A 27,780-nucleotide genomic window follows, 5' to 3' on the forward strand; every position below is an offset into this window, starting at 1 on the left:
AAGGGCTTGCTTCTTCTAATCATGTCGAGAGAGAGGGCCAAGATAGTACACGCATGTAGCGAAGCAAAATGTAGTAATAATAATACATTATATCCCCCAATAATATTAACTACGTACTGGAATACTCACGTCTTCATACATCTTCATTCGCAACCTTATTAGGTGCCTTGAAACCCCTGACCAATCCCGTTTCTTGATCTCTGTCAACACCTCCTCCAATGACAACGCCGTGCCTGCGGCGTCCAAGAGCCAAAAGACTCTTTCCGACATTATTATAGTCTCCAAAGAAGGAGTGCGCTCGAACATCACTACCAATGGTCAAGCCATGGCCCAGAGTCACACCCCACAAGTCACCAACACGGATAGCGTGGGCGCTTGAGTTTCGGTCCCGCTCCAGCAGGACTGAGTAGACACATCCAGTGTAGAGCACCACGCCTTCAGCTGCGTTGGCTGGGAAGCTCCAGCGCTTCCCATCGTTGGACACCGGATGCCACGGTGTCACAAGGACCTTGCCCATCCGGCATAGTAACTCCTGCTCAACAGGTGTCTTGAGAACCATGGCGACTCGTCTTGAGCCCCTGGGTGTTCGCACTTTCATGCCTCGACGGAGCTTCCTGATCTGTACAATCCTGCCTGAGGCGAGTGTCACGTCTGTCGAGGCTGCAAAGCACACACCGCTCACGTTGCGGTACTTGCTCATGCTGAAAGATGAGGCCATGATGCTCGATCGTGTGCCGCTGGATCGTGAACCACCGGCACGGCCGTGGTGGCGCGGCATTGGCACTGCTCGTGATGGTTCTGGGGCAGGCAGATTGTCAAATGCCTGGTCGAGCAGATCCCGGCAGGATATAAACAAAGGGCTCTCAGTGCCGTATTGCAGAGGCCCAGGATCCTTGAAAGAATTGCATATTTGACGGGTGTGTCCGTTAAGGAGGGATGGGAGGAAGTGGCAGCCCCATTTGTTAAAGTAGGCCATACTCTCAAGAGCCAAAAAGACCTGACCCTTGGGGTCTTCAGACGAGATTTCCTTTTTGAGGGATTCATTCTTTGGGTCATCGAATGGTTTGGCAGGAATATTCTCGATGAGAGCGATTAGCTCGTCCTTTTTAGATTCTGCGAGCTTCTTGGCGGCCTCGTGTTCGCCGTCGGGTTGGATGGGGAAGATTGATGAGATGAAGCTGCAGATGATGGCTCTGGATTCATGGTAAGCAATCTCAGATGCGGGGAGGTCGCTAGTGTCGAGGACACTGCGGCGGACTGATGTCACGGGTGTGAAGGGCGTTTTCTTGGAAGCGGCATTGGGGGTTGTAGGGTCACCTCCAGGCTTGAGGTAAGCGATGGAGGCATTGACGAGTGAACTCGAAGCATCTTTCTCCTTGAGAGATTCGAGCTTGGATAGGTTATTGACGCGGAGAAAGATGTCCCGAGACTGGCCATATTGAATGTTACCGAGGCTCAAGGTCAGCTCCATCTCGCTATCATCGGAACCGTCCACAGGCTGAGGAGGCTGCTGTTCCACAGATGTGCCGGTCGTCTCCTCCAACTCCAAAGCTTTAGAGTACGTGAGTTTCAGGATGGCGCGGGTGGCAAACGTGCTCTGCAGATTTGCAACGGCGTGGACAAACACGGTGCCAATCATGCCAGCGTCCGGGATGAAGGCATAGTTGCCCCCGCCGATTTCGGCGATGGACTTGAGCAGGCCTGATCTGAGGTGGTAGCCAAAGCCAAAGGTGTGGATGGATGCTGGGAGCTGGCCCATGGCGCGGAGCTTGGGGACGAAGCCAGCTGCAGGGTTCCTGGGAAACGTTAGTGTGAGATTAGAGGACCTGCTTGGGCGACTTACATGTGGTTTGGCATGCCATCGGTAAGAACCATGATAGCAGGAACATTGGAGGATTTGACACTCTTAAACAGCTTGATACCTTCGAGCAGACCGTGCCATAGATTAGTGGCGTCAATGGGTCTCATGCTCGTGACATTCTGCCGGGAACGCTCCTTGTTCTCGCTGGTCATGGAAAGAAGCGGCTGCACAACCTTGGCCTTGCTTGCAAACGTGACTATTCCCAGACGGTCGCCCTCGTTCATCGTCTCGATGATTGTGCGGGCGGCATGCTTAGTGAGATCCAGGATGGAGAGGCCGGTGCTTTCGTTCGTCTCCTCTCCAGGGACGGGAGCAGCTCCAGCCATACTGCCCGATACATCAATCACGAGGACAATGTCGCAGGGGACGTGTGGGATTTCCGTGGAGGGAGCTGTTGGGGGCTGGACTTTAACGATTAGGCCTTTTCTGTCGGGCACAGGCTCTAGGTGAAGGGATGCATCGTCGGATACGATAACCACAGGCGGCTGAATGGCAGAGGGACCTCCAACAATCTCTTCAGACTTCTTCTCGCGGATGGGCAATTTCTCATCGACTTGATCATTGTTGTCGGTGTCGCTCTTCTTCTTGCTGACTCCACCTGTAAGGGTGCTCCAGAAGGGGATTTTCTACCGCAAGTTAGAGCTGGAAATAGTTGGAGTTGCAAACAGACTTACCACCATGATGGGCTAAAACAGACGTCTCAAGGGATTGATTTGTTCAGGTATCTAATCCAAGGTGCAAAAGGAGGGATTGCTACCTTTTCTCAACACCTCGCCAAGTCCGAGAAGCCGTCTGTTGTGATGGAATGAGCTGACAAGACAACGCGGAGACAGCTGACCTTTAAGCTGCAACCTGTCAGAGCCTCGCAAAGGATGCTCGGACTAGGAAATCTATTCGATGAGTCGATGCAAGCTAGCCCACCTTTCCGGTGCCGGGGGCTGTGCGCCTCGTTGCCCGCGGGCGCATCAGCAGTGACGCCTCCTCCCAAGCCAAGCCGGCTCAGCTAGGACATGCCCCTATCGCCTAGCGGAACTCGTAGGCTAATCTTTTGCCAGTTGCGGGGTTTCGTATGTGTTGGTGCTGATTTGTTGTTATCCCGTCATCCAACGGAATGGTCCAGCCTAGACGCTGTCACCTGCGAGTCAGACTTTGAAAGCCAGGCCATCTACCAAGACCCGTCATGGTGAGGTTTGAGCTGCGGGGAAACGTGTCTGCCTTGAAGGCAACAGGATAAATGTCTATATCGCCTCCTTTGTCGCAAAGATCCCAAAAGGTCCGATTCGATGGATCGTATAGGTAGGAGCCAAGACATGAGGAACTAATGATTGGCGTTAATCTCGGTGGTGTTGAAGGCGATAGAGCCAAGAAGTGGTACGTACCCCAAGGCAGAACGGATGGCGGACTGCAAGGCGGTGCAGGCTGCCCACTTACGAGGCAAGCCGCCACACCAGTGTCACGTGCACCCCCTGCAGGCTGCACCCTGGGACATTGGAATCAACAAATGCAACTCACAGCCGGAAAGATGGGGTCGGGACTGATTGAGCCTCAAGACATGCCCTTCACTCAGCCCTACCTCGGGGAGTGTACGCGCATGTACACGTGGGGTTCTAATTTGAGAATGATTCGATGCCTTGTCTTGTTTCACTTGCATGTTGGGTGGTTGATGAGACCGCCTATCAATCTGCCTTGACTGTGGTTGGATGAGGTTGTAAGTCGAGAACGACACACATCCACATCCAGTTGGGTCTTTCAAGCAAAATACAGTCACAAATAGCGGTGTCATCAAGATTGTGCCTGTAGAGTTTCTCGCTGAACCATGATGTGATGGAACATGAGGGTGAAAGAACTTTTGTAAATGACTGAAAATCTTACTAACAACTACCATGCCGGGTCGTGGTATATGACCTATTAGGGGAGTTGGACAAGGCTATGCTGAGGAGTCATGGAACTGCTGTGCGTTGTCGTACCGAGGATTAGTTGATTGGACGGCAACAGGGGCCAAAAGTAAATGCATGACCGCAGGAAATAGAGTCTAAGACATGCGCAATGAACTGCAAGAAAACGAGACATTGTATTTGGCGCAAAGTTGTCAAGTTGTGAAAACATAGCAGCTAGTTTTGGGTGAGTAGACATAGGGTAGCAGTCTGACACTAGGCTAGAAGTTGGGAGGCATTGTTCGATGCGAATAAATTTGGGGTGCTGATAATAGTTACTAGCTTCTATGGACTATTTATAGGACTGTATGGGAGCATTGTAAATCACGAGGAGCTGGGCGGTGAAGTGTTGTGTCACGATAGATTCACGATACCTAGCATGATCAGAGAGAAGCAACGGGTATGATACGTAGCTGAACTGCAACTGGCAGTCTCTCACAGCCGAGTTTTGAGTAGTTCTTATTCTCAGCCCTACTAATCTAGCATTAGTGAGACAAATTCTAACCCTCAAGCACTTACTGTCAATAAATCTTGGTCGATGGAGCAATGAACAACAGCCGTCCTTGTCCATCTACCACCAATCAGACGTGAGATCCTCCACGAGGCTCATACTCATCTGGGCATATTAGAAGCTCTGTCCAATAGCTTAGTGCCTTGCCAAATCTCAGTGAAGACAACAAGGTCTCAATCATGCCTACAAAAGTGAACCCTGGAGACATCCCCATTGCCGTGGGCAGTTCAGCGGGCCTTGAAGGTGCGTTTGACCAGGCGAACAACGCACAGGTTAAAGAGGCTAGAAACAGATGTCCGGCTGCTTTCCGTGACCTCCTCATCTTGAACGATCTAGGAGTCGCGAAAGTGGCCATCTTTAAGCAGTAAGTGCAGGAATATTAAGTTGAAGACATTGGCTAATCAGCTCAATTACCCCTTCTTCAGGGAGATGAGCAAAGGCGAAGACAAGCCTGCCATTGACAGGCCGCTCATCGAAGGTCCTGTTCACGTTGACTACGGGTTCCGAATTAATGTTTGGAACTTTTCAAACATGCTCAGAAACTGCATAATCATATACACGCCGTTTTCAGAGGTCAGGTTTGGTGAGCATTCGTGGATAAATCCAGGCTTGACCATTATCGTGGCAGAACGCTCCTAAGGCGTCAACGACAAGGATGGTAAGCCATTGACTGTTGGCCGTAAGGTGATAATCGGTGGCTGCTCTTGGATTGGATATGACGTCGTCATACTGTGAGTCCCTATCCTGTCATATTCACAGGCTCATGGTTAATCAGGCATTTAGGCCCGGGATTGAGATCGGCCATCACAGCAAGGTTGGCGACGGGAGCGTGGTGACCGAGAGTGTGCCACCGTACCATTACGTGAAAGGAAACCCAGCTGTGGTGGTAAAGAAGTTTGACAAAAGCATCGCAAGTGGGACAGAAGATGTTCACTTCAGCGATCAAATTGCGGAGTGGGGGGTCAAGAGATCAAGAGCGGATGGCAGGTATCACGGATAGTGGAATTGCCGGAGGCGGAGCCGTCTTGGCAGGAGGCGAAGAGGTTTGAACGGTAATGAGAAAGGCTAAAGACATTAATTGAGGCGGAGGAGAAGGCTTGACAGGGTTGAGTCAGTTACGTAGACTAATATAATCCTCCGTAAAAAAAAAAAAAAAATGAAGCTGTCATGACAATTCTTGAGCCGGTGATTTGACGGAAAGGTCGGCGTTGGAGTGCTGAAAGACCCAACGTTACAGCGCGTTCCGCCCGCTGAAACAATCCCTGCGTCGGCGGCTTCCGACGGTGATTAGTGGATCCCCCGCCTCGGGCGCGAGCAAATCGCGGAGAGCTCCATGTCCGAAAGAGTGCAAGAGCCAAGGAACAGGGAAAGAAGGAAGGAGCCTGCCTGCCTGTGCCTGTGAGAGAAAAAAAAAATTGTGATTGAAGATCCCCAGTTGCAGTTTTTTGGCCTCGGCCCTTTTTCCACTTCTTTTCTTTCTTTTCTTGGGCCTCAAATTTCTCTCCCCCGTCGCCAAACTCGTTCCTCCTCATCTCCTCGCTTCTTTACCCTCTGCGACGCTGTGATACCCTGGAAAAGACCGCCAAAATGGTTGAGAAGCTCTACGTCACGTACAACGATGTAAGAAAATTACCCCGCCACCCCGCCTTGATGATGAGGGCGGTGATGCGCCTCGAACGCGCTCGACCAGCGACGTGGTTTTGACGAGCATGAGTGCAAGAGATATGAACTGCAGTCGAGTGAGACATTGCTGGCTGTCAAGTTCTTGGCTTGATTCATCGTCTAGAGACGTCGTTAGGGAAGCTCCGCTAACATGGCTTGTGATTCTAGGTGCACAAGATGTGCCAGCAGTCGGCCGACAAGATCCTCGCGGATTTTGAGCCCCAGCTCATGATCGCCATCGGCGGTGGTGGCTACGTCCCTGCTCGAATCCTCCGATCCTTCCTCAAGAAGCCTGGTTCTCCCAACATCCCCATCCAGGCTATCGGCCTGTCTCTCTACGAGTCGCTCGGTAACGACGAGGTTGAGGCTCCCGGTACTAAGGTTACCCGGACCCAGTGGCTCGACCTTACTGCCCTGGGCGAGATGGAGAACCTTGTCGGCAAGCGAATCCTCATCGTTGACGAGGTTGACGACACCCGGACGACTCTCGAGTACGCCGTCAAGGAGCTTGAGAAGGATGTCGAGATTGCCCGTCAGCGCATGGGCGCCGGCGCTCCTGCCCCCAAGACCGAGTTCAGCATCTTTGTGCTCCACGTATGTGTCAACCCGAACGACTCACGATTTATACTAACAAGGTGTAGAACAAGGACAAGGTCAAGAAGGGCAAGCTCCCCGACGACATGCTTGCCAAGCGTTACTCGGCTGCCTCGACCGTCGGCGACGTCTGGATCAACTACCCCTGGGAGGCGATAGACATTGACGAGCACGACAGGCTCGCTGGCCAGCAGCCCAAGTCTAACTAAGCGGCTTTTTATGTGAGATTTCGGAGTTGGGAATATGGGCACGTCACTTTACGCGCATTGATTGATCATGATGAATGCATTATGGAGTAACAATCCAAAAGAACTAGATCATCATCTTTTTGTCCATTGACCCTTTGACTCCTGTCTGTTTGAGTATAGACTCGGACACCAAACGCCAACTAATCCATGACATTAGCTCACCAACGCCTACTCACTTTTTAGGTTCTCGACCACTGCCGCCAAGCAACATGCTTCGCTGACCTGCTCGTTCATGAGTTGCTTGACCCAGACAAGCTCTCAACGTCGCTGCCACCCTGTCGCCTCCTCCACGCCGATTCAAGCTTGTCAACAAAGCGACGTGGGCTTTCAATCTCGGATAACCTGTTTTGTTTATATAAGATTATCCGACCCGCCTGTTTGTAGCCCTCTACAAAGTTTTTCCACGCCCGCCCGATGCCCATGGCCCCGTTAGGATCTCCGTCAGGGATGAAGTTGGGGGCGAAAGCAGGCCGTGGCCATGTCGGGTTATCCATGATGGCACCCAAACACCGCCGTGATTTCCATCCCTCGGGTTTCATGGGCCTGCAATCACCGAAATCGGTCACCCACAAGCACGGTTTGGAATTCTTCCAACAGCCGAGAACAAAGTTGACACCCTCGCCGTCAAGACCACAGCTCCAGTGAAAGGTGGCCAGCATCACACCCATGCCCACTGCCCAGCGCAAGACGGCCCGTTTACCTGCTTCGAGCCGTAGCTGGTTGAAGTAAACAGGGCGGAACAGGAGTTGTGGATTCAGGTGGTCGTCGGGCGGAGACATTTCACCCATCCGGACCCGGAGTCTCACCTCTGATATCCAGGGATCGTTCATGACCCTCCTCCTGATCGTGAGATCCAGGAAAGCCTTAACCAGGGGCATGCAATGTTGAGGATTCAGGGCCGGAATAGTCCGTGTCATGAGCCCTATCGGGACGTCGGTGATGCCAGCACGGCCTCGGGCAAAGATCCTTCCGGCAGGCCTCGGGACCCCGATACGGGGGCACCTGGTCCACCCTGCTGCTTTGAACTGAAGCCAGAGTGCTTGGACAGCCGTGTACACTTTCACATGATTCCGGACCTCGGCTTTCAGGAACCGCGAGTTTTCGTATAAACTGACGGTATAAGTCTTGTATTTGATCTTTGTCTGGCTTGGATGGACGGTCGGCCGGTACGTGACCCAAAAGGATGAGAGCGTATGCTCTGTTTCTTCTGATTCGGACTCGGGAGTCCGGCTCACGGCGCGGCTGGGTTTGTTGGTGAAATTGCTGCGCTCCGCTTCCCCGAGGATACAAATCTCGGAGCGGTGGACAGGTTCGGCGGGTTTGGTGCTGATGTAGTATGTGTCGCCGCGTTTCCCGAGGGCGTATTTCTGGAGCTCTTTTGTCTTCTGCTGTCGTCTCCAGGGAAAGATTGTCATGATGACTTGAGAGTTGAATCTGGATGTAGGGGCGAAGAGACAGTGTTGAGACAGGTCCCCTTTTGTACAGTGCTTTGGTGAACCGTACGGCAAAGGAGCTCTGGGATTGTTTGAGGGGGGAAGAGCAAGGTGGTGATGAGAAGAAGGGCACATTGTGCTCATAAAGTTTCACTGCGTAGTGACGTTGAGAGACAGTAAATGACAATATCCAAGACTTTCCATGATTCTATTTCGTCTAATCGTCAACTCTATTGAATGTAACCACTCGGTACTTAAAAAGCCATGACAGGGTATATACTCTTTCGTTGATACGCACACCTTTTTGCTCTAACCACCCACCGTACCCTCTCTAGCATGTCTCTCCTTGAGTCGCTTCTCCTGCTTCATAAACTCCCTGATGCCAACCGGCACACTCTCGTACAGCCCCTCGTCCCAAAAGTCCTTTGCGATCTTGGTGTCGCCGACGGCTGGCGCCGGTGTGGTCCAGTTGCTCTCTGACCCACCACCGTCCGAGTCCATCGACCCCTCAACCTTTTGCAGAGCCGCCTGCGCCTCGTTGTTCTTGAGTGACCACTCCTCCATCTCGTCGCGGAAGCGGTCCCATACGCAGTTGACGCAGCCGCTCATGCAGCAGTTGTCTGGCTCCTCTGGCTTTGGGGGCACGAGGACGCCGGCTATCAATGTCGATTGCGCCTTTCGCGCGGCGAGGCGGTCGGCCTGCTCGATGGGTCCAAGCAGCCGAGAGCCAAATATGATCTTGACGCGCTCCTCTGGCGTCTGCGGCTGAGCTGCCGTTGCTGTTGTTGAGTCGGCTGGTTGCTTCTTGGGCGGGAGGACCTCGGGATCTGCGGTGTTTGGCGGTTCTTCTGGCTTCTCTTGGGGTATCGAAGAGGGGGTGTTGAGTATTTGCTCGTAGTATGGGCCTAGCGGGGATCGCTGCGGCCATTCTTCTGCGGTCTGTCTCGGTACTGTACTTGCGAACGTTCGTGATGTCGTCGCGGAGAAGAGAGGGCGTAACCTCGGCGCTAACCGGGCGGGAATCGACATGGCTGAAGGAGGGGAAGAGCTCAACGTTCTATGATTTCGGCGATACTTGAAGTTGAACAGCGAAAGAAGCGCGAGGTGCAAGATTGAAATTGTAGAGGAATGGCAAAAAAAGTTTTGGTTTGGTTTGTAATTGCGGCTCAACGGGGGGGACCGGGGGAAACTTGGTGTTGAAGTCTCGGAAATCCGTCATTTTTGCCTCGGACGTCATCGGCCGGGGTGTGCGCATTAGGGGACAGGGGGTGGTCGGATGCAAGATTTGGACGGCGCTCCCGCTTCTCCGCGATTGGAGAATGTTTATGTCAGCTGTGCCTGACTATCAGCACGTGATACACGTCACATGCTTTCGCGTTGGCTTGTGATGGACAGAGTCTGGAATTAACAGCTTCACGAGACGCGGCTGGTGACTTCAATCGACGAAACAAGGCGTTTTTTCTCTCTTCGTCACAAATTGCGAGTGCATTTTCTGTCTAGTCTTTCACATCTGGTTTCGGTTCAGTGAACACAGGCTACCCTTTTCGGCAGGCGGTGAAACCCACTAGAACGCGACAGGGCCAAGTAAACAACGGCCAATGCGACAAGACCGAATATCGACAGGACTGAGGGATACTAACACGGACATGAATATTGTTTAAGGCGCTCACGACAAAATCATCAATTTTTCGTCATGGAGGAGTCTGCGCCAAAGCGGAGGCGTACATCGCCTCGCACTTCACTCGAAATTGGGGGAACTCCGCCATCTCCTGAACCCGCGTCACCGCGGCGGAGACGCCCATCTTATGCATCACCGACAAAAGCGAGTCTTGCGCGTCACAATCCAGAAGTCTTGGAGAGGAGAAGGTCCAGATCACCACAAAAAGTGCCAAATCCGACATTACCTTCCTTGGACTTCGGAGTTGAGCAGAGTCCCTCAGAGGTTCTAGCAGCGCGCTTGGCCGGGAGTCGGCTTGTGAGCGATGTGCCGACACCAACGCGTCCTAATGAGGCGACGCCGGGTTCGGGGAGATCGCTGCGGCGTGTTGGAGGTAGTTTGGGTGGTCCTGCTCGGCGAACTCCTTCGAGGCTGAAACCGCGTCCGGCACCCGCGCCCAGGCCTGAAGACGAGGACTTTAACCCTTTCCGCGGCAAGATGCTGCGGCGGTCACCGCCTGCTGGAATCATGCCGGCCGATGAGCCCCCAGCTTCTATGCCCGAGCCCGAGTTGCCGTCGATTGAGGCTTCTTCGCCACCCCAGCCTCCAGCTTCAATGCCTGAGCCTGAGTTTCCATCGACCGATGGTCCTTTTTCTGAACCTGAGGCTGGGACTCCTCGCTCGCCTGAAGAACCTCCGGCGCCAGAAGCACCAACAGAACCCGAGAGTCCGCCTCCTGTTGAATCCCACTCACCGTCCGAATCCCCGCCTGGTCCTTTGCCTGAGACCGGGTCTGAGAACGATTCCCCAAGCCAATTTCTCGACCAAGCCTCTCCCTCTCCTTCACCCGAGGATGACTCTCCCAGTCGGGTCCTTGAGCAGGCATCTTCCTCGCCCGAGCCCATTCCAGCTTCAATGCCCCAACCCGAGCTGCCATCAATGGTTCAACCTGATTCTCAAGAGGCGGCTCCATCCGCGTCACAGCCAGTACCAAAACTTCCACCATCAGCTCGCGATGCTGCCCTGCGAAAAAGTTTTCGCAACAGTCCAATTCGATTCCGGGAGTTATCTCAGCCCAGAGATTCGCCTCTGGCAAAACCACCATCACGACTTCTGGACAAGCCAAGAAAGAGCTTCCAGCGAGCTGGAGCATCTGCTAGAATCACAGAACACAGGCCCCCCGTTGAGACGAATGTACCGGAAGCCAGGAAGCCCAAAGCATTCGATCCGGATTCGGCTAAAAAGGCAGAGAGGGATGCTCTTCTGGACGAGATGGAAAAACTCAAGAAGGATTTAGAGACTGCGCAAAAGGAGAATGAGCGGATTCGAGTGATGCAACAATCTGGTCGAGTGCTAGCACCTTCGAACCAGGAAGCAGTTATCGATCTTATTCAGCGCCAGCATCTTTCGGAAGCCGACAAGGACCACCCAGTGTCTCAACTACTCGTCCGGGCGGCATTAAACCCTACTGCTCTCCTACCTTTCGGTAAAGCTATTGCTCCTACACCCTCGGCGCCTATTGAGGACAAGCAGGCTGAGATCAAGTCGCACCACCCTGTCACCCTGACAGCGGAAGAGGAGTTGCCTTATCTTGAGCTGTTCACTCCGTTCTCAATATCATCAAACATCGCTCTCATGCCCGTGGAAGCAGGCCAACCCCTCAAGCAGCTTCATTCCATCACCTTTCGATCTCGCGAGATTCCTGGGGTTTTCACGGCGCGGATGGACATGGTTGTTAGCGCAACTGACTTGACCATCCTGGACCTCAACATGACAGCAATTGAGCCAGCCTCGAAGCCCGAACTGGGTCCTTTTGTCGAAAAGATTTGCACCGGCGGCTGCAATCGATCTATGCAACAGAACGTCGGTATCTTGTCTTGGGCCATGGGTGAATGGCTCCGTGTTGCCGTGGACAGAGCAGAGCTCTGGTGCCAACTGGAAAACAGCCTTGGCTCTAAGGATGGCGTGTCGGAGTCTACGAGCCAGATGCGCGCACGCAAGTCAAGACGGAGAAAGAGTGACGAAGAAGATGAGGAGTTTGGATTTGCACATGTGGAGTCGGTCAACAAAGCAGACCTTATCCGCTACATGGGCCAGCAATACTTTGACATCTCAATACCCCAGAACGACACTGAGGACTCGAGCGTAGTGGTACGGTTGGAATGGAAGACTGAGTTTGACTGGACGGGAGAGGCCGAAAGCAAGCTTGCGGTTTTGACGGGCGTTCCAGGGAAATGTGAGTGCATGCGATTATCACCTATTGGCCTTTAACTGACATGATATGACAGGGCACCAAATGGATGAGCGAGGGTCTCTTGGAAAGATCCCCAAGCTTTTCGGCGAGCTTGTTCATGGCGGAGAGAAGCCGGAAACGGCTATACGGACAATTGTGGCTTTGGTTGCGGGCGAACAATCATGATAGAGGTTAAGAGGCCAACATGGAATTCCACCACGAACGACTGTAGAGCAAGATGAGTTGTTACTGCGCGGGTCGCACACGAGTAGACGAAAAAGATACCAGAATATCGTAATTAATTTGTATTTTGGCCACGGCGATGGCCTCGTGTGCCACTGTATCGTACCCCCTTTTCCCTCTATCCATTAAAGAAGTCTGGAGCGCAACGCAACGCAACGCCCGCGAAAAGCAGCTTAGTCGACAGTGACGCCCATCTTTCGCAATTCGGTCTTGGCCTGGTCAATCTCGGCCATGAGCTCCTTGTGGGCTTCCGGCACGTCGTTGAAGGTGAGGATGCCCCAGCCGAGGCGGAAGAGGAGGAATGCGCCGAAGGAGACGAGGGCCCAGAAGGGGAGCTATTATGCGCGTTAGATCGGGAGAGAGGGAGGTTCGAGGGTGGAAACGTACGACGGGGACAATCTGCTCCTGGATCAGAGGAGGGAGAGGGATGAGTTCGAGAAAGAGGGCGAGATAGAGCTGTTTGCGCCAACGGGTTAGCATAGATGTTTGTCGTATCGAGGGGTAAAGGGGTTTGTTTTTGCGTACGGAGGAGACGAGGAGGGCGAGGGAGATGGTCTGCTGAGCGCGGGTCATTGTTGCGGTTTTGCTGTGGAAGCGTGAACGAGAGTTGAGAAGCGAAAGAAGGAGCGGAAGGTGGGCGGTCGACGATAAATGCGATGATGTCGATTATCCAAATCTTGAGGAGACGTGTAAGTTGTCAGGGGTTTGGCGCGTTGGGTGGGAAATTTCGGATGACTAAGGTGGGGTGGGTTAGGTAAGCAGCTTTGGACTTTTGTCGAGTTCACGATGGCTTCATTCCACCCAGGTCAACTGGTTACATCACAACACAGATGGATACGTGTATCCTCAACGTGTCGCTTCAAAGCATGCTGAACTATTGACTGTTTCTCACTGGCCCCCCCGGTGCGGCGCTTCAAAAGTTGGTGCTGGACAAAATTCCCCAAGCGGGAGTCACGTGACTGATGTTCTACTTTCACCCGGCGTGTCTTCGATTCACCCCCAAGCTTCTGTTAACTGATTTTTTGCGGAACTTGGGAAGGCATGCACATGAATTAAGCCTCGTATCTACGTAGCTATATTCATGATATTGTAGTCAGAAGTATTACTTGGTCCGAGACTGACCCCTTGTTCAAATTACTGTTAGATATCAAGCCTCGAACTCATCGTGTGCCCAGGGGAAACAAAGTTAATTGGGAATGTTCACAGGCTGATGCCCACTCGGGAGTTGTCATAGCTATCTATTGGCAGTTTCGATGACTCCAGCTTGACTTGCGTGTGTTTAATTGGCAACGCCAAGCACTAGGGTCCTGACCTTGTATTAACCCCGAACTGTAAAGCAGTTAAGTGGCCAACAATGTGTGGATTGTCTGCGCCCCAGGATGGCGAGAAAATTACAATCTCAGTTAAACCTAATCCACAACTGCTAGGATTATACGAGCAGTGGTTATAACTGAATTAGGCAATAGGGAAGAGATGTGACTCACCTTTGAAAGACAAGTCAATGCACTCGTGTAATTAGCTCACGACTTCTGTCAGTGACTCAGAGAGCTGAGAAACTGCTCCTATACCTTGGTTAGAAATAGGTACTTAAGAACTATCCGGCCCTCTTCAGCTCAATTCATGGCCACGACTCTAGTAACTCCTCAACAATGCTCATTCGCACCGCTACAAAGGAAGATATACCTGCTGTGGGGGCCATTGCAGCAGCGGCATACATCGATGATGAGCAGGATGCCTTTATGTTCCCTGGTCGTGTGAAGCACCCTCAGCGATATCTCAAAACGAAAGAGAGCATTGTTCGCCATGGCATGAATGACCCGACCGCAACGGTAATTGTTGCTGTACTCGAAGAGGGAGATGAAGGCTGGAGTGGAAAGCCTGGTATTGTTGGCTTTTGCATCTGGTTTCGCGAAGATGGCGAGGAGGAGGGTGAAAAGGACAAGGATGTTGAGAAGAATGCTTTACTATCGAGTGAGTCCTAGTGCTGTTTCTGACACTACTACTTCTGAACATGGCTGATGCAGTGAGTCAGGGATAGAAACTTTCATCTTTGGTTCTGAAGTTTTTCAGTACGCATCCGACCTGATAGATCCACTGGTATCAGCTCAGAACGCATCGATCATGGCTCGTACATGTCGACTCCCCTCCTCCAATCATTACTTTTGCCCCAAAATCGACAACTTGCCTCAGTACGGCATCATGGATATTGCCGTGCACCCCGACTTTCAGGGTCACGGCATCGCGCGGAGGCTTGTTGAGTGGGGTATTAACAAGGCAAAGGAGGAGGTTATCCCCATCGAGCTCTCTGCGACGCCTGCGGGATCGGGATTATATGCCAAGCTGGGTTTTAAAAAAGTTGGCGTTTGGAGATGGAGGCCGGGTATGGAAGGGAGTGATGGCAAGAGTGGATGGGATATCATGAGGTGGCAGCCAGAACAGTGACGTGTTTCAATACTGGATAGTCGGTTGTTCAATTATTCTAGTCACTGTGAAAAAGTCCAAAGCTATTGGGCAGAAGGGCTGACTCAAGCCTATCCTCGATCTGAGTCTTCCCCTCTTCTTCATTATGAATAGGTACTACGCCTCTTCTCGTCTCTCTGCATGCGCTTGTATGGTCAGCCTCAAGCAGTCTTGCTGGGTTCATCATTGCCGGGCTATTTTTGTCACGTTCCGTGATTCCACGAGAACGCACACAGAAACGTGACCGAAAAAGGAAAACAAAGTCCCACTCTTTCGTGACTATCAAGGCTTGAACTTGCGTAATGTAGGTCAACCGCCTGTCTGCCCTGTTCGCCACTCTTGCACACTGAGGCGCTCTTTCACTGCTGGGCGGACAGCCTCTGGAAGCGCACCCCTGCGAGAAGGCAACCGGGAGGCAGTTAAGCGCCTGTTTTCTCCGCAGAAGCTGAACATGCATCTAACTCAGCCACCACGACGCAGTGGGGAGCACACAGCCGAAGAGAAGGCGCAATGCCATTGGGGAACGCCTTGGGAGCTGGACGAGCCCATTTGGCTTCGGCGCGAGACAGGGATATCTGTAAGTCTGTTGGGGCTGTCTCGTAGCTGGACCGTCGTCGGGCTGACTTGGATCCTACACCTCCACGACGACCATCATGTCCGACGACGAACTCACTGGCAAGTGGTGGCACTGCTTTGCTAGATGCCGTTCGCGGGATTCAAAAAGGTCAAAGCTAAGAAAGTGGGATTCTAAGTACCCGTTTTCTCATCGCGGAGTAGGTCAACAATACTGAGTGCTTCACACGAGTCTAACGAAGTGGAATTCTAGAGAGGTCTTCGCCTTTGCACCAGAGCCAACATTTGGCCATGTTACCGGCTCCTTCCCAACTGACTCCTAATATCCGCAACTCCGCATCTTCCTCCACTCATGAGCACGTCCCTTGAACCTCAACATTGCCATCATCCGTCATCGCCAAAGCTGCCTCACCAACACCAGTTGACAAGCGACGGAGCGGACAATTAACGCATCACGCTCAAAGATTTGCAAGTCCCCTCTCATGCTTGCCTGTTCCGAACCGGAAACTCACATGGCCCCAAAGCATCTTTCTCAACCCCCATGTCTGGGAGAACTGCACAAATGTCTACAAGGACTACTACGATTGCGTCCGGCCACCGTTATATAATTAGAAATTCCTCCTTCATGTATAGCAATGTGTCGTTTTGCTGATGTATCGGCTTCTTCTATTTAAAGGTGGACGAAGGAAAGATACGAACTGACCGGCTTCAAGTCTAGCTGGGGCCGCTGTCATGCCTCCGAGATCCCAATTAGGTTGACTTTGCAGACTCGTGTATTTCAACTCCACCATCCCAGATTTCTCAACCTGACTGTAGCTCTAAGATGTACCAGAGTTTTGCGTATAGTTTTGCCAGTACCAGCCAGTCTTTTCTAGAATTCCTAGTTCCATCAACCGAATATCATTCGCATAGGGTCGATCGAATTCAGGATCAAAAGCATCCACCAGGGTCCCTGTGCCTCGAAAGATGATATCCTCAAAAAAGGGATTCTCTCCGTCGCCATACACAAAGTCTTCGACCTCACGTCCAACGCAGACGGCATATCGCTGTTTAGCAATCCAAACAGAATCTGCTCAAGGAGTTCTAGCGGGAGGTAAATAAGTGGGCAAGTCCTTATTTGTTTGAGGCCGGATGAACTCATCGAGAAGTTGGCTAGATAGAGAAATTAAGGTGTTAGATAGAAGGTAAAGAAAGGTTGCCGGATGAATTGAGTTTGTCTTTTGCGGTTATAATTATCTAAATGATTATCTCTGGGTAACGGGGCCAGGGGAATAGCCGAGTCTCGCAGGTATCATGTGAGCCAGAATGGATGCTGGCTTGTGAGAGATGGAGAGAATGTGCTCTGGCTGCCTTTGGAATATGCGGCATCTTGCGCGGCGACGACGGGTTCCATGATTGCTATTGGATCCAGAATGGGGAGGGTGATTGTTATTGGGCTGGAATAATCTTGGGGGAGGATGTTTGGATTTAATGACCTATAATCTGACGGGAAGTTGGATATAGGATACAATACTAATACACGAGGCCTTGATATCTATGGATCTTGGTACCTAATGCAGCGCAACACGGCAGTTGAGGAGTGTAAAAATCTAGTAGCGTGAACACTTTGTAGCCACGTCACATCCATAAAATATGAGTACTTCCTACGAGTCAGACGTACTTTGCCCTGGTGGTGCCTCGTCATGCCATGGCCCGTCTACTTTCTATCCATTCCTGCACGGCCTGGTAGGACTGATGACTTCTGTGCTGCTAATCATTTGTCCCAGATTTTGATATCTCCACCGGCTCACATGCACCTCACTCTTGTCCAAGCCACCGTTAGTCGTAGCGTATACTCCTAGAAGCGAGCCTGGCACAAACTTGTATTAGCAGATGTCAGTCCAATGTGAAAAGAATAGGTATGTACTTACCTCCCCAACGCCCCGCGCCTCCGCTCGTGGTGGAAGTCGGGGCGGTTCTGGACATGTAGAAGCCTCGATCCTGGCCGTCTTCGTGCGAGATTATCACTGAAAAGGCGTATTCGAGCGCGTTCTCTGCCTTGATGCTCAGCCTGATTCGACCAGACGAGGTATCTGGAAGAGGAGTCAAGTCGTCATCATCGGAGCATGATCCAGTCTGGCGGAACCGAAGATAGGGGCGTAGCACAGCGTCTTCTCTTCTCATCCAGGTGACGCTAATGGTTGCGTGCTGTAGCTCCGTGAGGAACACGGTCACGCCTACTTCTTCGTTCTCGTAGAGAATAAGTGGTGACTGGAGCTCGATGCCAAAGTTGAAGAGGGTTGATGTTTGTCGACGACCTACAAATGTCAAGCCTTGACCGTCTTTGAAATTTCCTGCTAAGGACTGCTGGGAGGAGACGAGGCGAAGGCTGTTGGGATGACCAGGCGGTGAGATCGTAACTGAGTTTTTAGGGGGGAAGCGCCAGTGGACGAAATGCAATGGGAGGTTTGAATCCACGGCAAAGTCGAGTTCGTCCCCTTCGTCGACAAACTGCCTCGATCCAAGGACTCTAAGATCGCTCTCTGGGAGGAGTGAGGTACTCATCCGTCCTCTGACTGGTTCCGGCCGAGGCCAGTCGTTCTCTGCCCAAAACACCGGGAACAAGACCGTCTCTCGACCCATGGGGTAATTCACATATTCAGGTCCCGAACGCGTCGCCAATGCTACTCCCCACCAGTTCCCATCTCCATCCGGAAATAAGTCGGCATGGCCAATCGTCTGGAAGTACTCGCTCGTGTTGCGGTTCGTGAGTATGGGGTTGTCTGCAAAACCCTCAAACGGTCCACTCGGGCTTCGCGATCGAGCTACGGTGACGCAGTGAGGCAGGTCTGTGCCGCCCTCAGCGATGAGAAGATAGTACCAGCCGTCTTTCTTGTACAGGTGCGGACCTTCTGGCGCTATCCCACCACAGCCTTTCCAGAGGGTCCTTTCAGGTCCTGTTGCTCCGGTGTCGAGGTCTATTTCGAACTGAACGATTTCTTGACGAAACGAGGCCGCCTGGATAAGGACTCGGCCGTCGTCGTCCCAAAAGATGTCAGGGTCGAGGATTAACTGAGGCTGTCGAAAAACGATGGGATCAGTCCAAGAATCTGGGTCGAATGGATCTGACGAGGAAAAGACAAGGCCAAAAGAAGCTTCAGCATCTCCGATTGTGACGTATTCGACAATCACGTAGAACCTCTTGTCGTGGTAGCGTATGGTAGGAGCGAATATGCCATTGTCCTGTGCCTCGTGTAAACCAAGTTCAGGAACCTGTCGACGGCGGTTCAGGATGTTGCAGCCGAACTTCCAGTTGACCAGGTCTTTGCTTGAGTATAGAGGGAGACCAGGGAATATCATGAAGGATGAAGTCACACAAAAGAAGGTGTTGTTCCATTCTGGAACAAAAATGCAGCTGGGGTCTGGATTCCAACCCGGGAGGATTGGGTTGATAAATCCTTTGGGTCGTGAAGGGTGCTGGTCCATGGCGTTCTTCATTGGTAGGTGCGTTTCAACGGGCGAAGTAAACATAGAAGTTTTGAGAGGAGTGGAGAGATTTCTGTCTGTTTTAAATAGTTGTTGATTTGTTAGCCCAAGGATTCTTGAGTGTTAAGCTCGGGGGAGAGAGGGCCGAGCTGGATACGTAAAATCGTATAGGAAGGCATATTACTCGCTGCAGGTAAGTCTAAGTTGTAATAGAATTGATTGATTGAACCATTATTTAAACGAGAATATATGCTAGGAAATTCCGGCCGTCAGGTACTGCGTTAAAAAGACACAGGGGGCTCCCCAAACCTGTCTATTAAACCGGCGGCGTCCCTTTCGTCTACACATCCCGTTCTGTGTAGTGGCCCATTACCTTGAATGTTCCTACACAGCTATGCATATCTATTTACGCTTTATATATTAGCCGAAGAAGGCTCCCGCTGAATTCATCCAAAGAGGACGCAAGCCATATCCTTCTGTGACTGCCAAAACCAAATCCGTGACGCCCGCTTACTCCAGTCTCCCATATTCGGCTCGCAACCCTCAGCTTTGGTACCCAGAATAAAACTCCTGCCCGAGCTGGCTTGGCCGGGGTCTGGATTGGAGGAAAGCTGGTCAGCTTGGCAGATCCGGTCATACCAGGCGACGACTAACTACTCGTGTCATAAAGGCTAAGCGGTGATACTTGGCAAATAAATTCAGTCGCTCCCCTCACGGTCTGGACATTACTAGACTTGTTCTCATCTTTTATGGCCTTGCATATTTACAAAAATGCCCTCTATTGGAACTCTACTACAACTCATTGGCTTAACCAGCGTCGTCTTGGCCGCTTACCGCATTCTCAAAAATGTCTCGCTCTGGCTTCCTTTCCACACGAGCCTCAACCGCTACAACCGAGAGTCGCGCGCTTGGGCCTTAGTCACAGGCGCCTCTGCTGGAATAGGACGAGGACTCGCCGAAGAGCTTGCTGCAAAGGGTTTCAACGTCATCCTACTAGGGCACAAATGCGACGAGCTTCAAGAAACACGCGATAGCATCATTGCGAAATTCCCGAACATCCAGGCTAGGATATTGGTCCTTGATGCGGCACAGGCTTCACCTGCCGAGATCGAGACAGCGCTGGTTTCCGTCTCGGACCTTCAAATCACTGTTCTTGTCAACAATGTTGGGGGCATGCAAATGATCGGGGCACCAAGGTTTCGGAGATTGGATCAGTACTCAGCTGAGGATCTGGACGGCGTCATATTCCTGAGTGCTCGATTCATGGCTCATGTCACGCGCCTTTTGATCCCGCTTCTGGCAAAGAACGGCCCGTCCCTGATCATCAACGTCAGCTCCGGTGCTAGGATGGGCATGCCCGGTGTTGCCGCTTACTCTGCTACGAAGGGATTCGTAACCTCCCTCAGCAACGCCGTGGCCAGGGAGATGAAAGTAGACGGACTCCCAGTCGACGTTCTAGGTATTGTACCCGGTGATGTCGAGTCACAGTCGAACAATGTTAGCCTGCAGCCTGGCTCTCCTATTTCGAGACAGTTTGCCAAGGCGGTGATGGATCAAGCCGGACGGGCTGCTTCCAGAGGGCTTCTCGAGATTTGCCCATGGCCTATCCACGCGATTCAGATTGCCTTTTTCAACTCCTTGCCATTGTGGTTGTCGCAGAAGTTGATGTTTGATGTGTTTGAGAAGAAGAGGGCTGAAGATGGGTTGAAGAAGGATTGAAGGAGTGAACAGGCATTTGGCACGCCAACTTGGCCATTTGACGCATGTGGATGGCTTTGGCTTTGTCCTAAGGATGATGTAAATGGTTCAAAAGGAAAATATTAACCCTTGTGTTTTATATCGAGCTTTTCTTAGATTTTGCAATAGCTATAAAAGAGAATAGATACATAATAAAACTTTTTGATTGGCGGCACCTGCTGTTCAAGAGGGCGCCTAGTACTCTGAGCTCCTGTTGTGAAAAGGAGTTTTATAGTATGCACGTGTTTACGTGTGTTATTCAAGTCTGGATAATACACATTAAGCAAAGAGAATAGCTGAACATGGTGACAGTTGACATCATCACTAGAAGGAGTAGAAATCATACGAAGACAGGTCATTTAGATGGATGGTTATTAGACTACAGCAATGTGCTCTCAAGCTAAAGGTGCCAATCTAGTAATTTTTCCCGTCTCAAACTCGAGCAGTCCTCTCCGCGGGCTCCTTCTGATCCTCACCACCGGGAACGATCTCCTCAACAGCCCTATCCTTACCAGCCTCTCTATCCAGGCCCCAGTCCTCGATCTCAGGGTACTTTCGCACATAGAACCACATCGCCATGATGGCAACGATGCTTCCAATGCTGAATGCCGCAGCCAGTGGGAAACCGATTGGATATTTGGGGGAGTCAGCGACTCTCCAGGCACGGAGCGGAATTGTGGCGTGGCCAACGTAGACGAGCGTGACGGCCATGGCGACGAGGATGGACCGGACTTCGGGCTCCTTGCGGAGGATCTCTGCGAGCCAGGCAATGAGCGCATAGCCCCAAGCCGCCGTTGCAAAGGTCAAGAAGTAAAAGGCCATAATAGTCTGCCAGGAGTTGGGCCAGCCTGACAAGACCGAAGTTGCAATGAGTTGAAGAGTCGCAGCGCCGATACTGACCTGCCATCGCCAAGCCTTCCAATCACTCAGGGCATTGAGGCTGATATTGCAGACGATGCTGATGGCGTATCCACCCAAGGGAATCAGGTTGACAGTGTAAACCGAGTATCGTGGGGTTCCGTCCGCCTTGGTGAGGCCCTTGAGGAAGAGCAGGAAGTAGGCGTTGGCGCGCTGACTCCAGGCAAACTGAAGATACGCGGCAAGGAAGAGATATGAGAGCGGGCTCTTGACAAGCAACTTCAACTTTTGAACCAAAGTCTTGAATGGGATCAGCTTGGACGTCTTCGTCCCACTGTCGCTCATCCGCTGCCGAGACAGCTCCCTCTCCTCTTCAGTCAGGTACAGCGCTCGGGTGATTGCTGGCGAGTCGGGGATGATGACGAGACCGACGAGACCCCAGAAGATGGTCATGGCGCCGGAGACGATGAAGAGCCACTGCCAGCCTGCAAGGCCGAGGTGGCCGTTGAGGTTCCTGTACAGAGCTGCCTGTACGATGCCGAGGAACATGTTTCCAGCGACGCCACTGACACCGAAGATTGCCAAGCGCTTGCCAAGCTCCTCAGGGCGATACCTATAACATGTTAGAAATAACCAATCATAGTTTCTTTGGATGTTGCAAGTACCAGTTGAAAATCAAGTTTACGATGCCAGGCCAAGACGTCGACTCAAACACGCCAAGGAAGAAGCGCAGTGCAAAGATGGTCTTTGCGTTGCCGGCCTTGTACGTGAAGAGGGTGAACAAACCCCAGATTATTTCGCACACTGGAAGGAAGAGCGAGGGGCGGACGCGGGTCTGGATCAGCTGGGAGGGCACGATAAAGATGGCGTAGCCGATGGAGAAGTAGGTGGTGAACTCGACGAGCTCGTTGCCGAAGAGGGAGAGGTCTTCCTTCATGCCCGAGACGTAGGCTGCGGTTGTAGCAGATTGATCCATGTCCTGGGATGTGTTAGGCTAGGGATTAATATGGGTGTCGTTGAGATTTGTTACCTTGAATAGTCCGGCAATGAATGCCCAGACGAGGAGTAAAACATCGAGCTTCAAGACCAACACATGGGAGGGATCCTTAAAGTAAGGATGCACCTTTGCAAGCCATGATGTCGACTCGACAAAGGCGACAGCTGGTCGCTCATCAGACGTCGAGTCATTCTTGAGACTAGTAGTCGGCGACATGTTGGGCAAAACAGTCAAGATATCACCAGAGAACAATCGCGGTTTGAACTGATCAACAACATGAGCAGGCGCAAGGTGAGAGGCCCGTATTTAAGTTCACGGACGATATAAATGTTTTTACATGGCGTCTTATTCGTCTGGACAAGGGGAGTAAAAGCTTGTAGGCATTGTCTCGCTAATTCCCCCAGCTAATCGCTTCCTATGTCGAAGCTATTATGACGAGATCAGTCTTGACGATTCCGCAACGGGGGCAGAAATGACTGTAGTCGACCGATTCAGCAGCAGATTTGTCCCACGGTCGCTGTCAACCACAGGGTCCAAACTCCCGCCCTTCAAAGCAGAAGCGATCCACATGGGACTCCAAGCGTTGAATCAGAAGCAATTCCATTGGACGGCTCCAAGGGGCGGTTGCATGCTTCCGATGGAGAGTCGATGTCGTCTTCAACCCTTGAAATGATGATAGATTTTACCCCGTCTAGCGCTGCGTAGGACGTCTTGGCGGCCGATGACGACAACCAGCGTTTCCATTCTGGTATAGGTCGACGGTTGCTGGATCCGACGGCGGAGATAAGCGACCGGTTTAACAAGAGGGCACATTTGCATTAAACAGCATACGATTCTCAGCACAGATCTTCAGTAAACAGTCTGATCAAACCCAGTACCTACTCACAATGTCTGAACCTCTTTACCCTGCCTACCTCCCCACCAGGTCCGACGGCTACGTCGCCCCTCTGGCCGTACCCTTGTTCGACGGCGATGAGCCGGGGCTCCGCGCAGATCCCGCTAAGCCCTCTCTTCTGAAGGCCGGCGCTACTGTCACCGACATTACCCCCCGCATTGGCACTGAGATCCGGGGTGTGCAGATTAGCAAGCTGAGCAGCGAGGGTCTCGATGAGATTGCTCTGCTCGCGGCTGAGAGAGGTGTTGTTGTTTTTGTGAGGAAATACATTGCTCCTATGCTTGCACGCGAGCTAACATTGTGATCAGAGAGACCAAGATTTTGCCGATGTTGGGTTTGACCGACAGCGTGAAATTGTGAAGCATTATGGCCCTCTTCACCTGCACCCCACTATGGGATATCCCAAGGGCACTGGTCCCGAATTCCACGTCGTCTATGCCGACGAAAAGTCGTGAGTTTATCTCCATGACACATATAGATTTAGTGCCTAACAATGTTCAGCGGCAACCTGAGAAGCCTCCTTGGTCCTCGCACAACCTATGATCTCTGGCACATCGACCAGACCTTTACTCCCAACGTCCCTTCAACCACCTTCTTCTGGGTCCTGGAGATTCCCCAGTCTGGTGGCGGCGACACTGCTTTTACCTCTCTCACACACGCCTATGAGGCTCTCTCGCCCGCCTTCAGGGAAACTCTCCTATCCCTAAAACTCCAGCACACTTCCGCCTCTGAAGGTGAAGTCAGAAGAGTCGGCACGGAGCGCGCCCTCGCAGAAGCCATCAACACGACTCACCCCCTCGTGATCAAGCATCCTGTAACCGGCAAGCCCGCACTCTTCGTCAACCCCACCATCGCCCGCCAGGTCGAGGGTTTCCTTCCCGAGGAGTCACAGCACCTGTTGTCGTTCCTGCACAACCACATTCGCAGTCTAGACTTTAGCTGCCGTGTAAAGTGGGAGAAGGGTACGGTTGTTATCTGGGATCAGAGGTCGGCGGGACACTCTGCTGTGCCGGATTTCCAGGATAGTGAGAGGAGGCACATGGTGAGGATGATTCCCTACGGATCCAGGCCTGAGCCTGTGTCCAAGTAAATGCTGTATTAGATACCATGAAGTATGATGTAAAAGCTTAAATGAATAGCCTAGATCCAAAATCCTTTTTTGGCTTGCATGTTCAACTGCGTGAATTGGGACGCCTGTACTCTTTGATGCCCATTCCAACGATACCTACGACGAGTCTCACATGACAGACATCTGTCAAAGCACTTGCACTAAAACAAACTTAAGCCATGTTTTTAGTTGCCGCCTCGTGGCTGACCCCTGCCCAGGGCGTGTCTCATCATGCGCACAGCCAAGGCCAGAGGCGTATGGTTATTGGACTCCCGGGCGTCCCGACAAAGAGGCACCTAATGCAGGTAAGAAACGACCGGTCAAATTGCGGAACCTATCTTGCTAGATTAATTTACAGTTGCATATTTCACCCCTCCAGTTTTCGGCAGTATCCTACTCGTACAATCCTCGTATTCAAGTTCAAGTTCCCTAACCCATTCGGTTGGCAGTGGTCCAGCGATAGGCCGGATCCACGACATGCTTCTCAACCTCGGTGACGGGCATGTCACCGAGCGTAGAGCCGCTGGCTGTTGAGTCGACGGATCGACGTTGCTCGTTTCGATGGCCCATGACTTGCTTGTATCGCCTGGAGGCAGGGGACAGGGCGCTGAGAGAAAAGCGGCGCTTAGAGCTATCGGTGTATGTTAGTAGAAGATTGAGATATCTGTGTCGGGTTGGTCTTACTTGGGAGCCATATTGAGTTCTAGATAATTAAGAAGTTTGTAAGGGTGTGCTCAAGATGAGATAGATGTTGTTGATGAGTTTTGTGATATTGATTGTAAGTAGTGTCTTTGAATTGTCAACCTCTTGATTTACGAGGACCACAACGGGGTTTATATAGACGAAGCTCATGATGATCAGTACCATCCAAAGACCCTCCGATTTCATACATGACTGCCTCAATCATGGAAATCCGCCTCCATGTCGTACTCATGCCGTCCATCATTACCCTCTTACGCCACGCAAAGCCTCACATGAACACGCCCTCCTACACCCACAAGCCACTCGAGACATTAGGCATTAGAGTTGGGTGTTGAAGTGACATCAGCCCGAGTGCTTGGTCCTTACATCTTCCCAAAAAAACAGCACACCATGTTCTTTACCGCGCCGCAGAGATGACGTTGCCTAGCCTTTTGGTGACGAAAGGTGCTGTTTGGCGATTTATCCAGGTAAATAGCCGCCCAATGGCAACCCCCTTTCCACAGAGTCTGATGACACCTCCGATTTAGATAAGTACCTTCGATTATTCTAGTAATGATAATCACACGGTAGCTCTGCCTTGGGGATCTACCAAGCAGTGGCCGGTGGATCAAGGACACTGGAGATCCCAAGAGGCGAAGTCACGAGAGGGAGGCGCATGCATTTAACTCTTTTTTTTATTGGACCAAGATAAATCCTAAAGCTTGTTATGACTTATGTATCTTGGTTGTTATAGTGACGTTAGTCTCGGAGTGTTTCCAATCCCTAGCACTATTTGTCTCTTCTCGCAAGATGTTACGCTGACTGTCACCGTCGTCCGAGTCCAGGCGGACTGGGTCCGGGACATTGACATAATTGCGACGGCCCATTTCAAAATTGTTTGTACCACCGGTGCCTGAAGGCCCAGTCCCCGCAGAGGGCCCTCGGAAGCCGGAACTGCGTCCATGGCTGCCAAACGGTAAGTACTTGATGAGGGGACGGAAGGCCACCAGGGAGGCGGTCAAGATGGATAGGCCAAACTCGAGGACAGAGCTGAGGTTACAGTCAGTATGGCCGAACTTGAAGTTGACTTAGAAAGGAAAAGGCTGGGAGAAGAAGACGTACTAGATGAAGGATTCGAGCTGGAGGTCCAACGCAGCGGCAATGTCCTTGGAGCTGACAATTTGAATCAAGCTCTTGAGCCGCACAATGCTGACAATAACAGTTCCGGCGCCGAGCCCCAACAGTATTATAATAGCAACCTTGGTCCTTGTGCCCATCTGCAAGCCCTTGAGCAAGAAGACAGGCAGCACGGCGTAGAATAGTGCAGATGCAATGTCCAGCGCCGACACAGCAAAGCCCAGCCCTGCTAGTTGTGAAGAAGTAAGACACCTCCCAGTGCCATCTCCCCATACTGCCTTCAGTGGAATGCACTGCAGCACATCGACCAGAAGGCAGCCCAGGGCGTAGACACCGACGAAGACCATGGATATCACGAGCAAACGCTGGGTGCGAGGCCATCCCTGGACGATTCGGTGCAGAACCAATGCCACGCTGATACGAACGATGGGAAAGCCGGCGACGTAGGTGATCTGGGCGATGGTGAAGTACCTCGAGGCCTCCATGACGTTGTAGTTGTCGAGTTTGGCGATGACAAGCGGGTCGGTTTCGCCGAAGCCGTACGAGAGAGACATGAAGCAGAAGGAACACATGAGGATGAATCCTACAAGTGCTACTGCAATGACATAGTCGTCGTACCCGAGTGTGGTCAACTTGATACGCACGCCGAGTCGTGCGAGGACCACAAAGACGTCGATGCCAATGAAGGCGGCCATCACCGGAGAGAGCGTGTCGCGTGTAGCCATGGCTATCTATGTTATAAACAGTTTAGTTGTTGTCACATACAGGAAAGGAAAAGGCGCTTCGCTTACAGAGAATGGACAACGGCAAGCCGTTTCGTTTGAAAAAAGATAACAACGATCAAAGATAGGTAGCCGCAATCGACGAGCCGGCGCGGGACGGCGCTGGCTTATTTAGACCCGCCGTTGGCCAAGAATATCTTAACGCACCGTTGATCGACAACAGGCGAGAAGCTCACCATCTCCCCTTTCTCCTCCGGAAACACTAGTAGTTCATCCGGGCCCAGGGCCCTGGTCCCTTGCCGAAAATTTTCTACTGGTGCCGTCGCGTAGCAGTGATCCTTCGATTGTGGGTTCATGGCGGGAGGGTGCAAAACGATGGCCTGGTACAGAGCTGCAGGGATCATACCGTTATCCTGGGTGCAATATCCACGGCCAAGAGAGAGGTTTCTCAACGGGCAGAGAGCCATGCAAGATATATTGCCACAAACAGCCGGTCCCTTCTCGTCATAGTGAAAGGTACGAGTATCAGTGCCACATTTTACAATTGTAATCCTTGAGACCTGTCCCAAAGGCCTTTCGAGGTTCCGTGGTTTTATGGGGTGATCTAGGATTCCCCTGCTACCTAGTTCCGTGACGTTGACAACCCAGTTCAACTAGCTGCTCTTGTCCTGTTTCATTCAGGGCTAATGCAAACTAGACAAAACAAAAGAAAAGAAAAGAGTGGTGGCTGACAATGAGCTGATGAAGAAGACGTGAAACAGGGGCATGGAG

At 51.9% G+C, this 27,780-nt stretch overlaps 13 protein-coding genes across 13 annotated transcripts; 5 read left to right on the forward strand and 8 right to left on the reverse strand.

Moving 5' to 3' along the window:
• Positions 1-133: 133 nt before the first annotated feature.
• Positions 134-2,541, reverse strand: LRP88_05496 (hint-domain-containing protein; the record flags this gene model as incomplete). The annotated part of the gene is made up of 3 exons (XM_083242047.1): positions 134-1,796; positions 1,844-2,487; positions 2,536-2,541. 3 exons carry the CDS (start codon positions 2,539-2,541, stop codon positions 134-136), a joined length of 2,313 nt encoding a protein of 770 aa, XP_083103195.1.
• A 3,352-nt stretch (positions 2,542-5,893) lies between these two features.
• Positions 5,894-6,771, forward strand: LRP88_05497 (phosphoribosyltransferase-like protein; the record flags this gene model as incomplete). The annotated part of the gene is made up of 3 exons (XM_083242048.1): positions 5,894-5,926; positions 6,137-6,562; positions 6,610-6,771. 3 exons carry the CDS (start codon positions 5,894-5,896, stop codon positions 6,769-6,771), a joined length of 621 nt encoding a protein of 206 aa, XP_083103196.1.
• Positions 6,772-7,040: 269 nt separating this feature from the next.
• On the reverse strand, positions 7,041-8,225 carry LRP88_05498 (uncharacterized protein; the record flags this gene model as incomplete). The annotated part of the gene is made up of 1 exon (XM_083242049.1): positions 7,041-8,225. One exon carries the CDS (start codon positions 8,223-8,225, stop codon positions 7,041-7,043), a length of 1,185 nt encoding a protein of 394 aa, XP_083103197.1.
• Positions 8,226-8,552: 327 nt separating this feature from the next.
• Positions 8,553-9,272, reverse strand: LRP88_05499 (oxidoreductase-like protein; the record flags this gene model as incomplete). The annotated part of the gene is made up of 1 exon (XM_083242050.1): positions 8,553-9,272. One exon carries the CDS (start codon positions 9,270-9,272, stop codon positions 8,553-8,555), a length of 720 nt encoding a protein of 239 aa, XP_083103198.1.
• Positions 9,273-10,398: 1,126 nt separating this feature from the next.
• Positions 10,399-12,319, forward strand: LRP88_05500 (uncharacterized protein; the record flags this gene model as incomplete). Its single annotated transcript, XM_083242051.1, has 2 exons — positions 10,399-12,136; positions 12,189-12,319. The coding sequence occupies 2 exons, from the start codon at positions 10,399-10,401 to the stop codon at positions 12,317-12,319; spliced, it is 1,869 nt and encodes a 622-aa protein (XP_083103199.1).
• A 230-nt stretch (positions 12,320-12,549) lies between these two features.
• On the reverse strand, positions 12,550-12,949 carry LRP88_05501 (dolichol-phosphate mannosyltransferase subunit 3; the record flags this gene model as incomplete). Its single annotated transcript, XM_083242052.1, has 3 exons — positions 12,550-12,711; positions 12,764-12,832; positions 12,902-12,949. The coding sequence occupies 3 exons, from the start codon at positions 12,947-12,949 to the stop codon at positions 12,550-12,552; spliced, it is 279 nt and encodes a 92-aa protein (XP_083103200.1).
• Positions 12,950-14,025: 1,076 nt separating this feature from the next.
• Positions 14,026-14,818, forward strand: LRP88_05502 (acyl-CoA N-acyltransferase; the record flags this gene model as incomplete). The annotated part of the gene is made up of 2 exons (XM_083242053.1): positions 14,026-14,347; positions 14,409-14,818. 2 exons carry the CDS (start codon positions 14,026-14,028, stop codon positions 14,816-14,818), a joined length of 732 nt encoding a protein of 243 aa, XP_083103201.1.
• A 2,466-nt stretch (positions 14,819-17,284) lies between these two features.
• LRP88_05503 (glycosyl hydrolase) lies at positions 17,285-18,886 on the reverse strand (the record flags this gene model as incomplete). The annotated part of the gene is made up of 1 exon (XM_083242054.1): positions 17,285-18,886. One exon carries the CDS (start codon positions 18,884-18,886, stop codon positions 17,285-17,287), a length of 1,602 nt encoding a protein of 533 aa, XP_083103202.1.
• A 759-nt stretch (positions 18,887-19,645) lies between these two features.
• On the forward strand, positions 19,646-20,593 carry LRP88_05504 (uncharacterized protein; the record flags this gene model as incomplete). Its single annotated transcript, XM_083242055.1, has 1 exon — positions 19,646-20,593. One exon carries the CDS (start codon positions 19,646-19,648, stop codon positions 20,591-20,593), a length of 948 nt encoding a protein of 315 aa, XP_083103203.1.
• Positions 20,594-21,043: 450 nt separating this feature from the next.
• LRP88_05505 (major facilitator superfamily domain-containing protein) lies at positions 21,044-22,682 on the reverse strand (the record flags this gene model as incomplete). Its single annotated transcript, XM_083242056.1, has 3 exons — positions 21,044-22,082; positions 22,135-22,448; positions 22,500-22,682. 3 exons carry the CDS (start codon positions 22,680-22,682, stop codon positions 21,044-21,046), a joined length of 1,536 nt encoding a protein of 511 aa, XP_083103204.1.
• Positions 22,683-23,353: 671 nt separating this feature from the next.
• LRP88_05506 (TauD/TfdA dioxygenase family protein) lies at positions 23,354-24,451 on the forward strand (the record flags this gene model as incomplete). Its single annotated transcript, XM_083242057.1, has 3 exons — positions 23,354-23,617; positions 23,670-23,812; positions 23,863-24,451. 3 exons carry the CDS (start codon positions 23,354-23,356, stop codon positions 24,449-24,451), a joined length of 996 nt encoding a protein of 331 aa, XP_083103205.1.
• A 447-nt stretch (positions 24,452-24,898) lies between these two features.
• Positions 24,899-25,164, reverse strand: LRP88_05507 (uncharacterized protein; the record flags this gene model as incomplete). The annotated part of the gene is made up of 2 exons (XM_083242058.1): positions 24,899-25,100; positions 25,154-25,164. The coding sequence occupies 2 exons, from the start codon at positions 25,162-25,164 to the stop codon at positions 24,899-24,901; spliced, it is 213 nt and encodes a 70-aa protein (XP_083103206.1).
• A 711-nt stretch (positions 25,165-25,875) lies between these two features.
• LRP88_05508 (uncharacterized protein) lies at positions 25,876-27,012 on the reverse strand (the record flags this gene model as incomplete). The annotated part of the gene is made up of 2 exons (XM_083242059.1): positions 25,876-26,200; positions 26,273-27,012. The coding sequence occupies 2 exons, from the start codon at positions 27,010-27,012 to the stop codon at positions 25,876-25,878; spliced, it is 1,065 nt and encodes a 354-aa protein (XP_083103207.1).
• Between the last annotated feature and the right edge of the window lie 768 nt (positions 27,013-27,780).

This window comes from Fusarium phalaenopsidis (genome assembly GCF_050370095.1).
Source record: "Fusarium phalaenopsidis strain FUZ10S chromosome Unknown contig_32292, whole genome shotgun sequence".
Classification (NCBI taxonomy): domain Eukaryota; kingdom Fungi; phylum Ascomycota; class Sordariomycetes; order Hypocreales; family Nectriaceae; genus Fusarium; species Fusarium phalaenopsidis.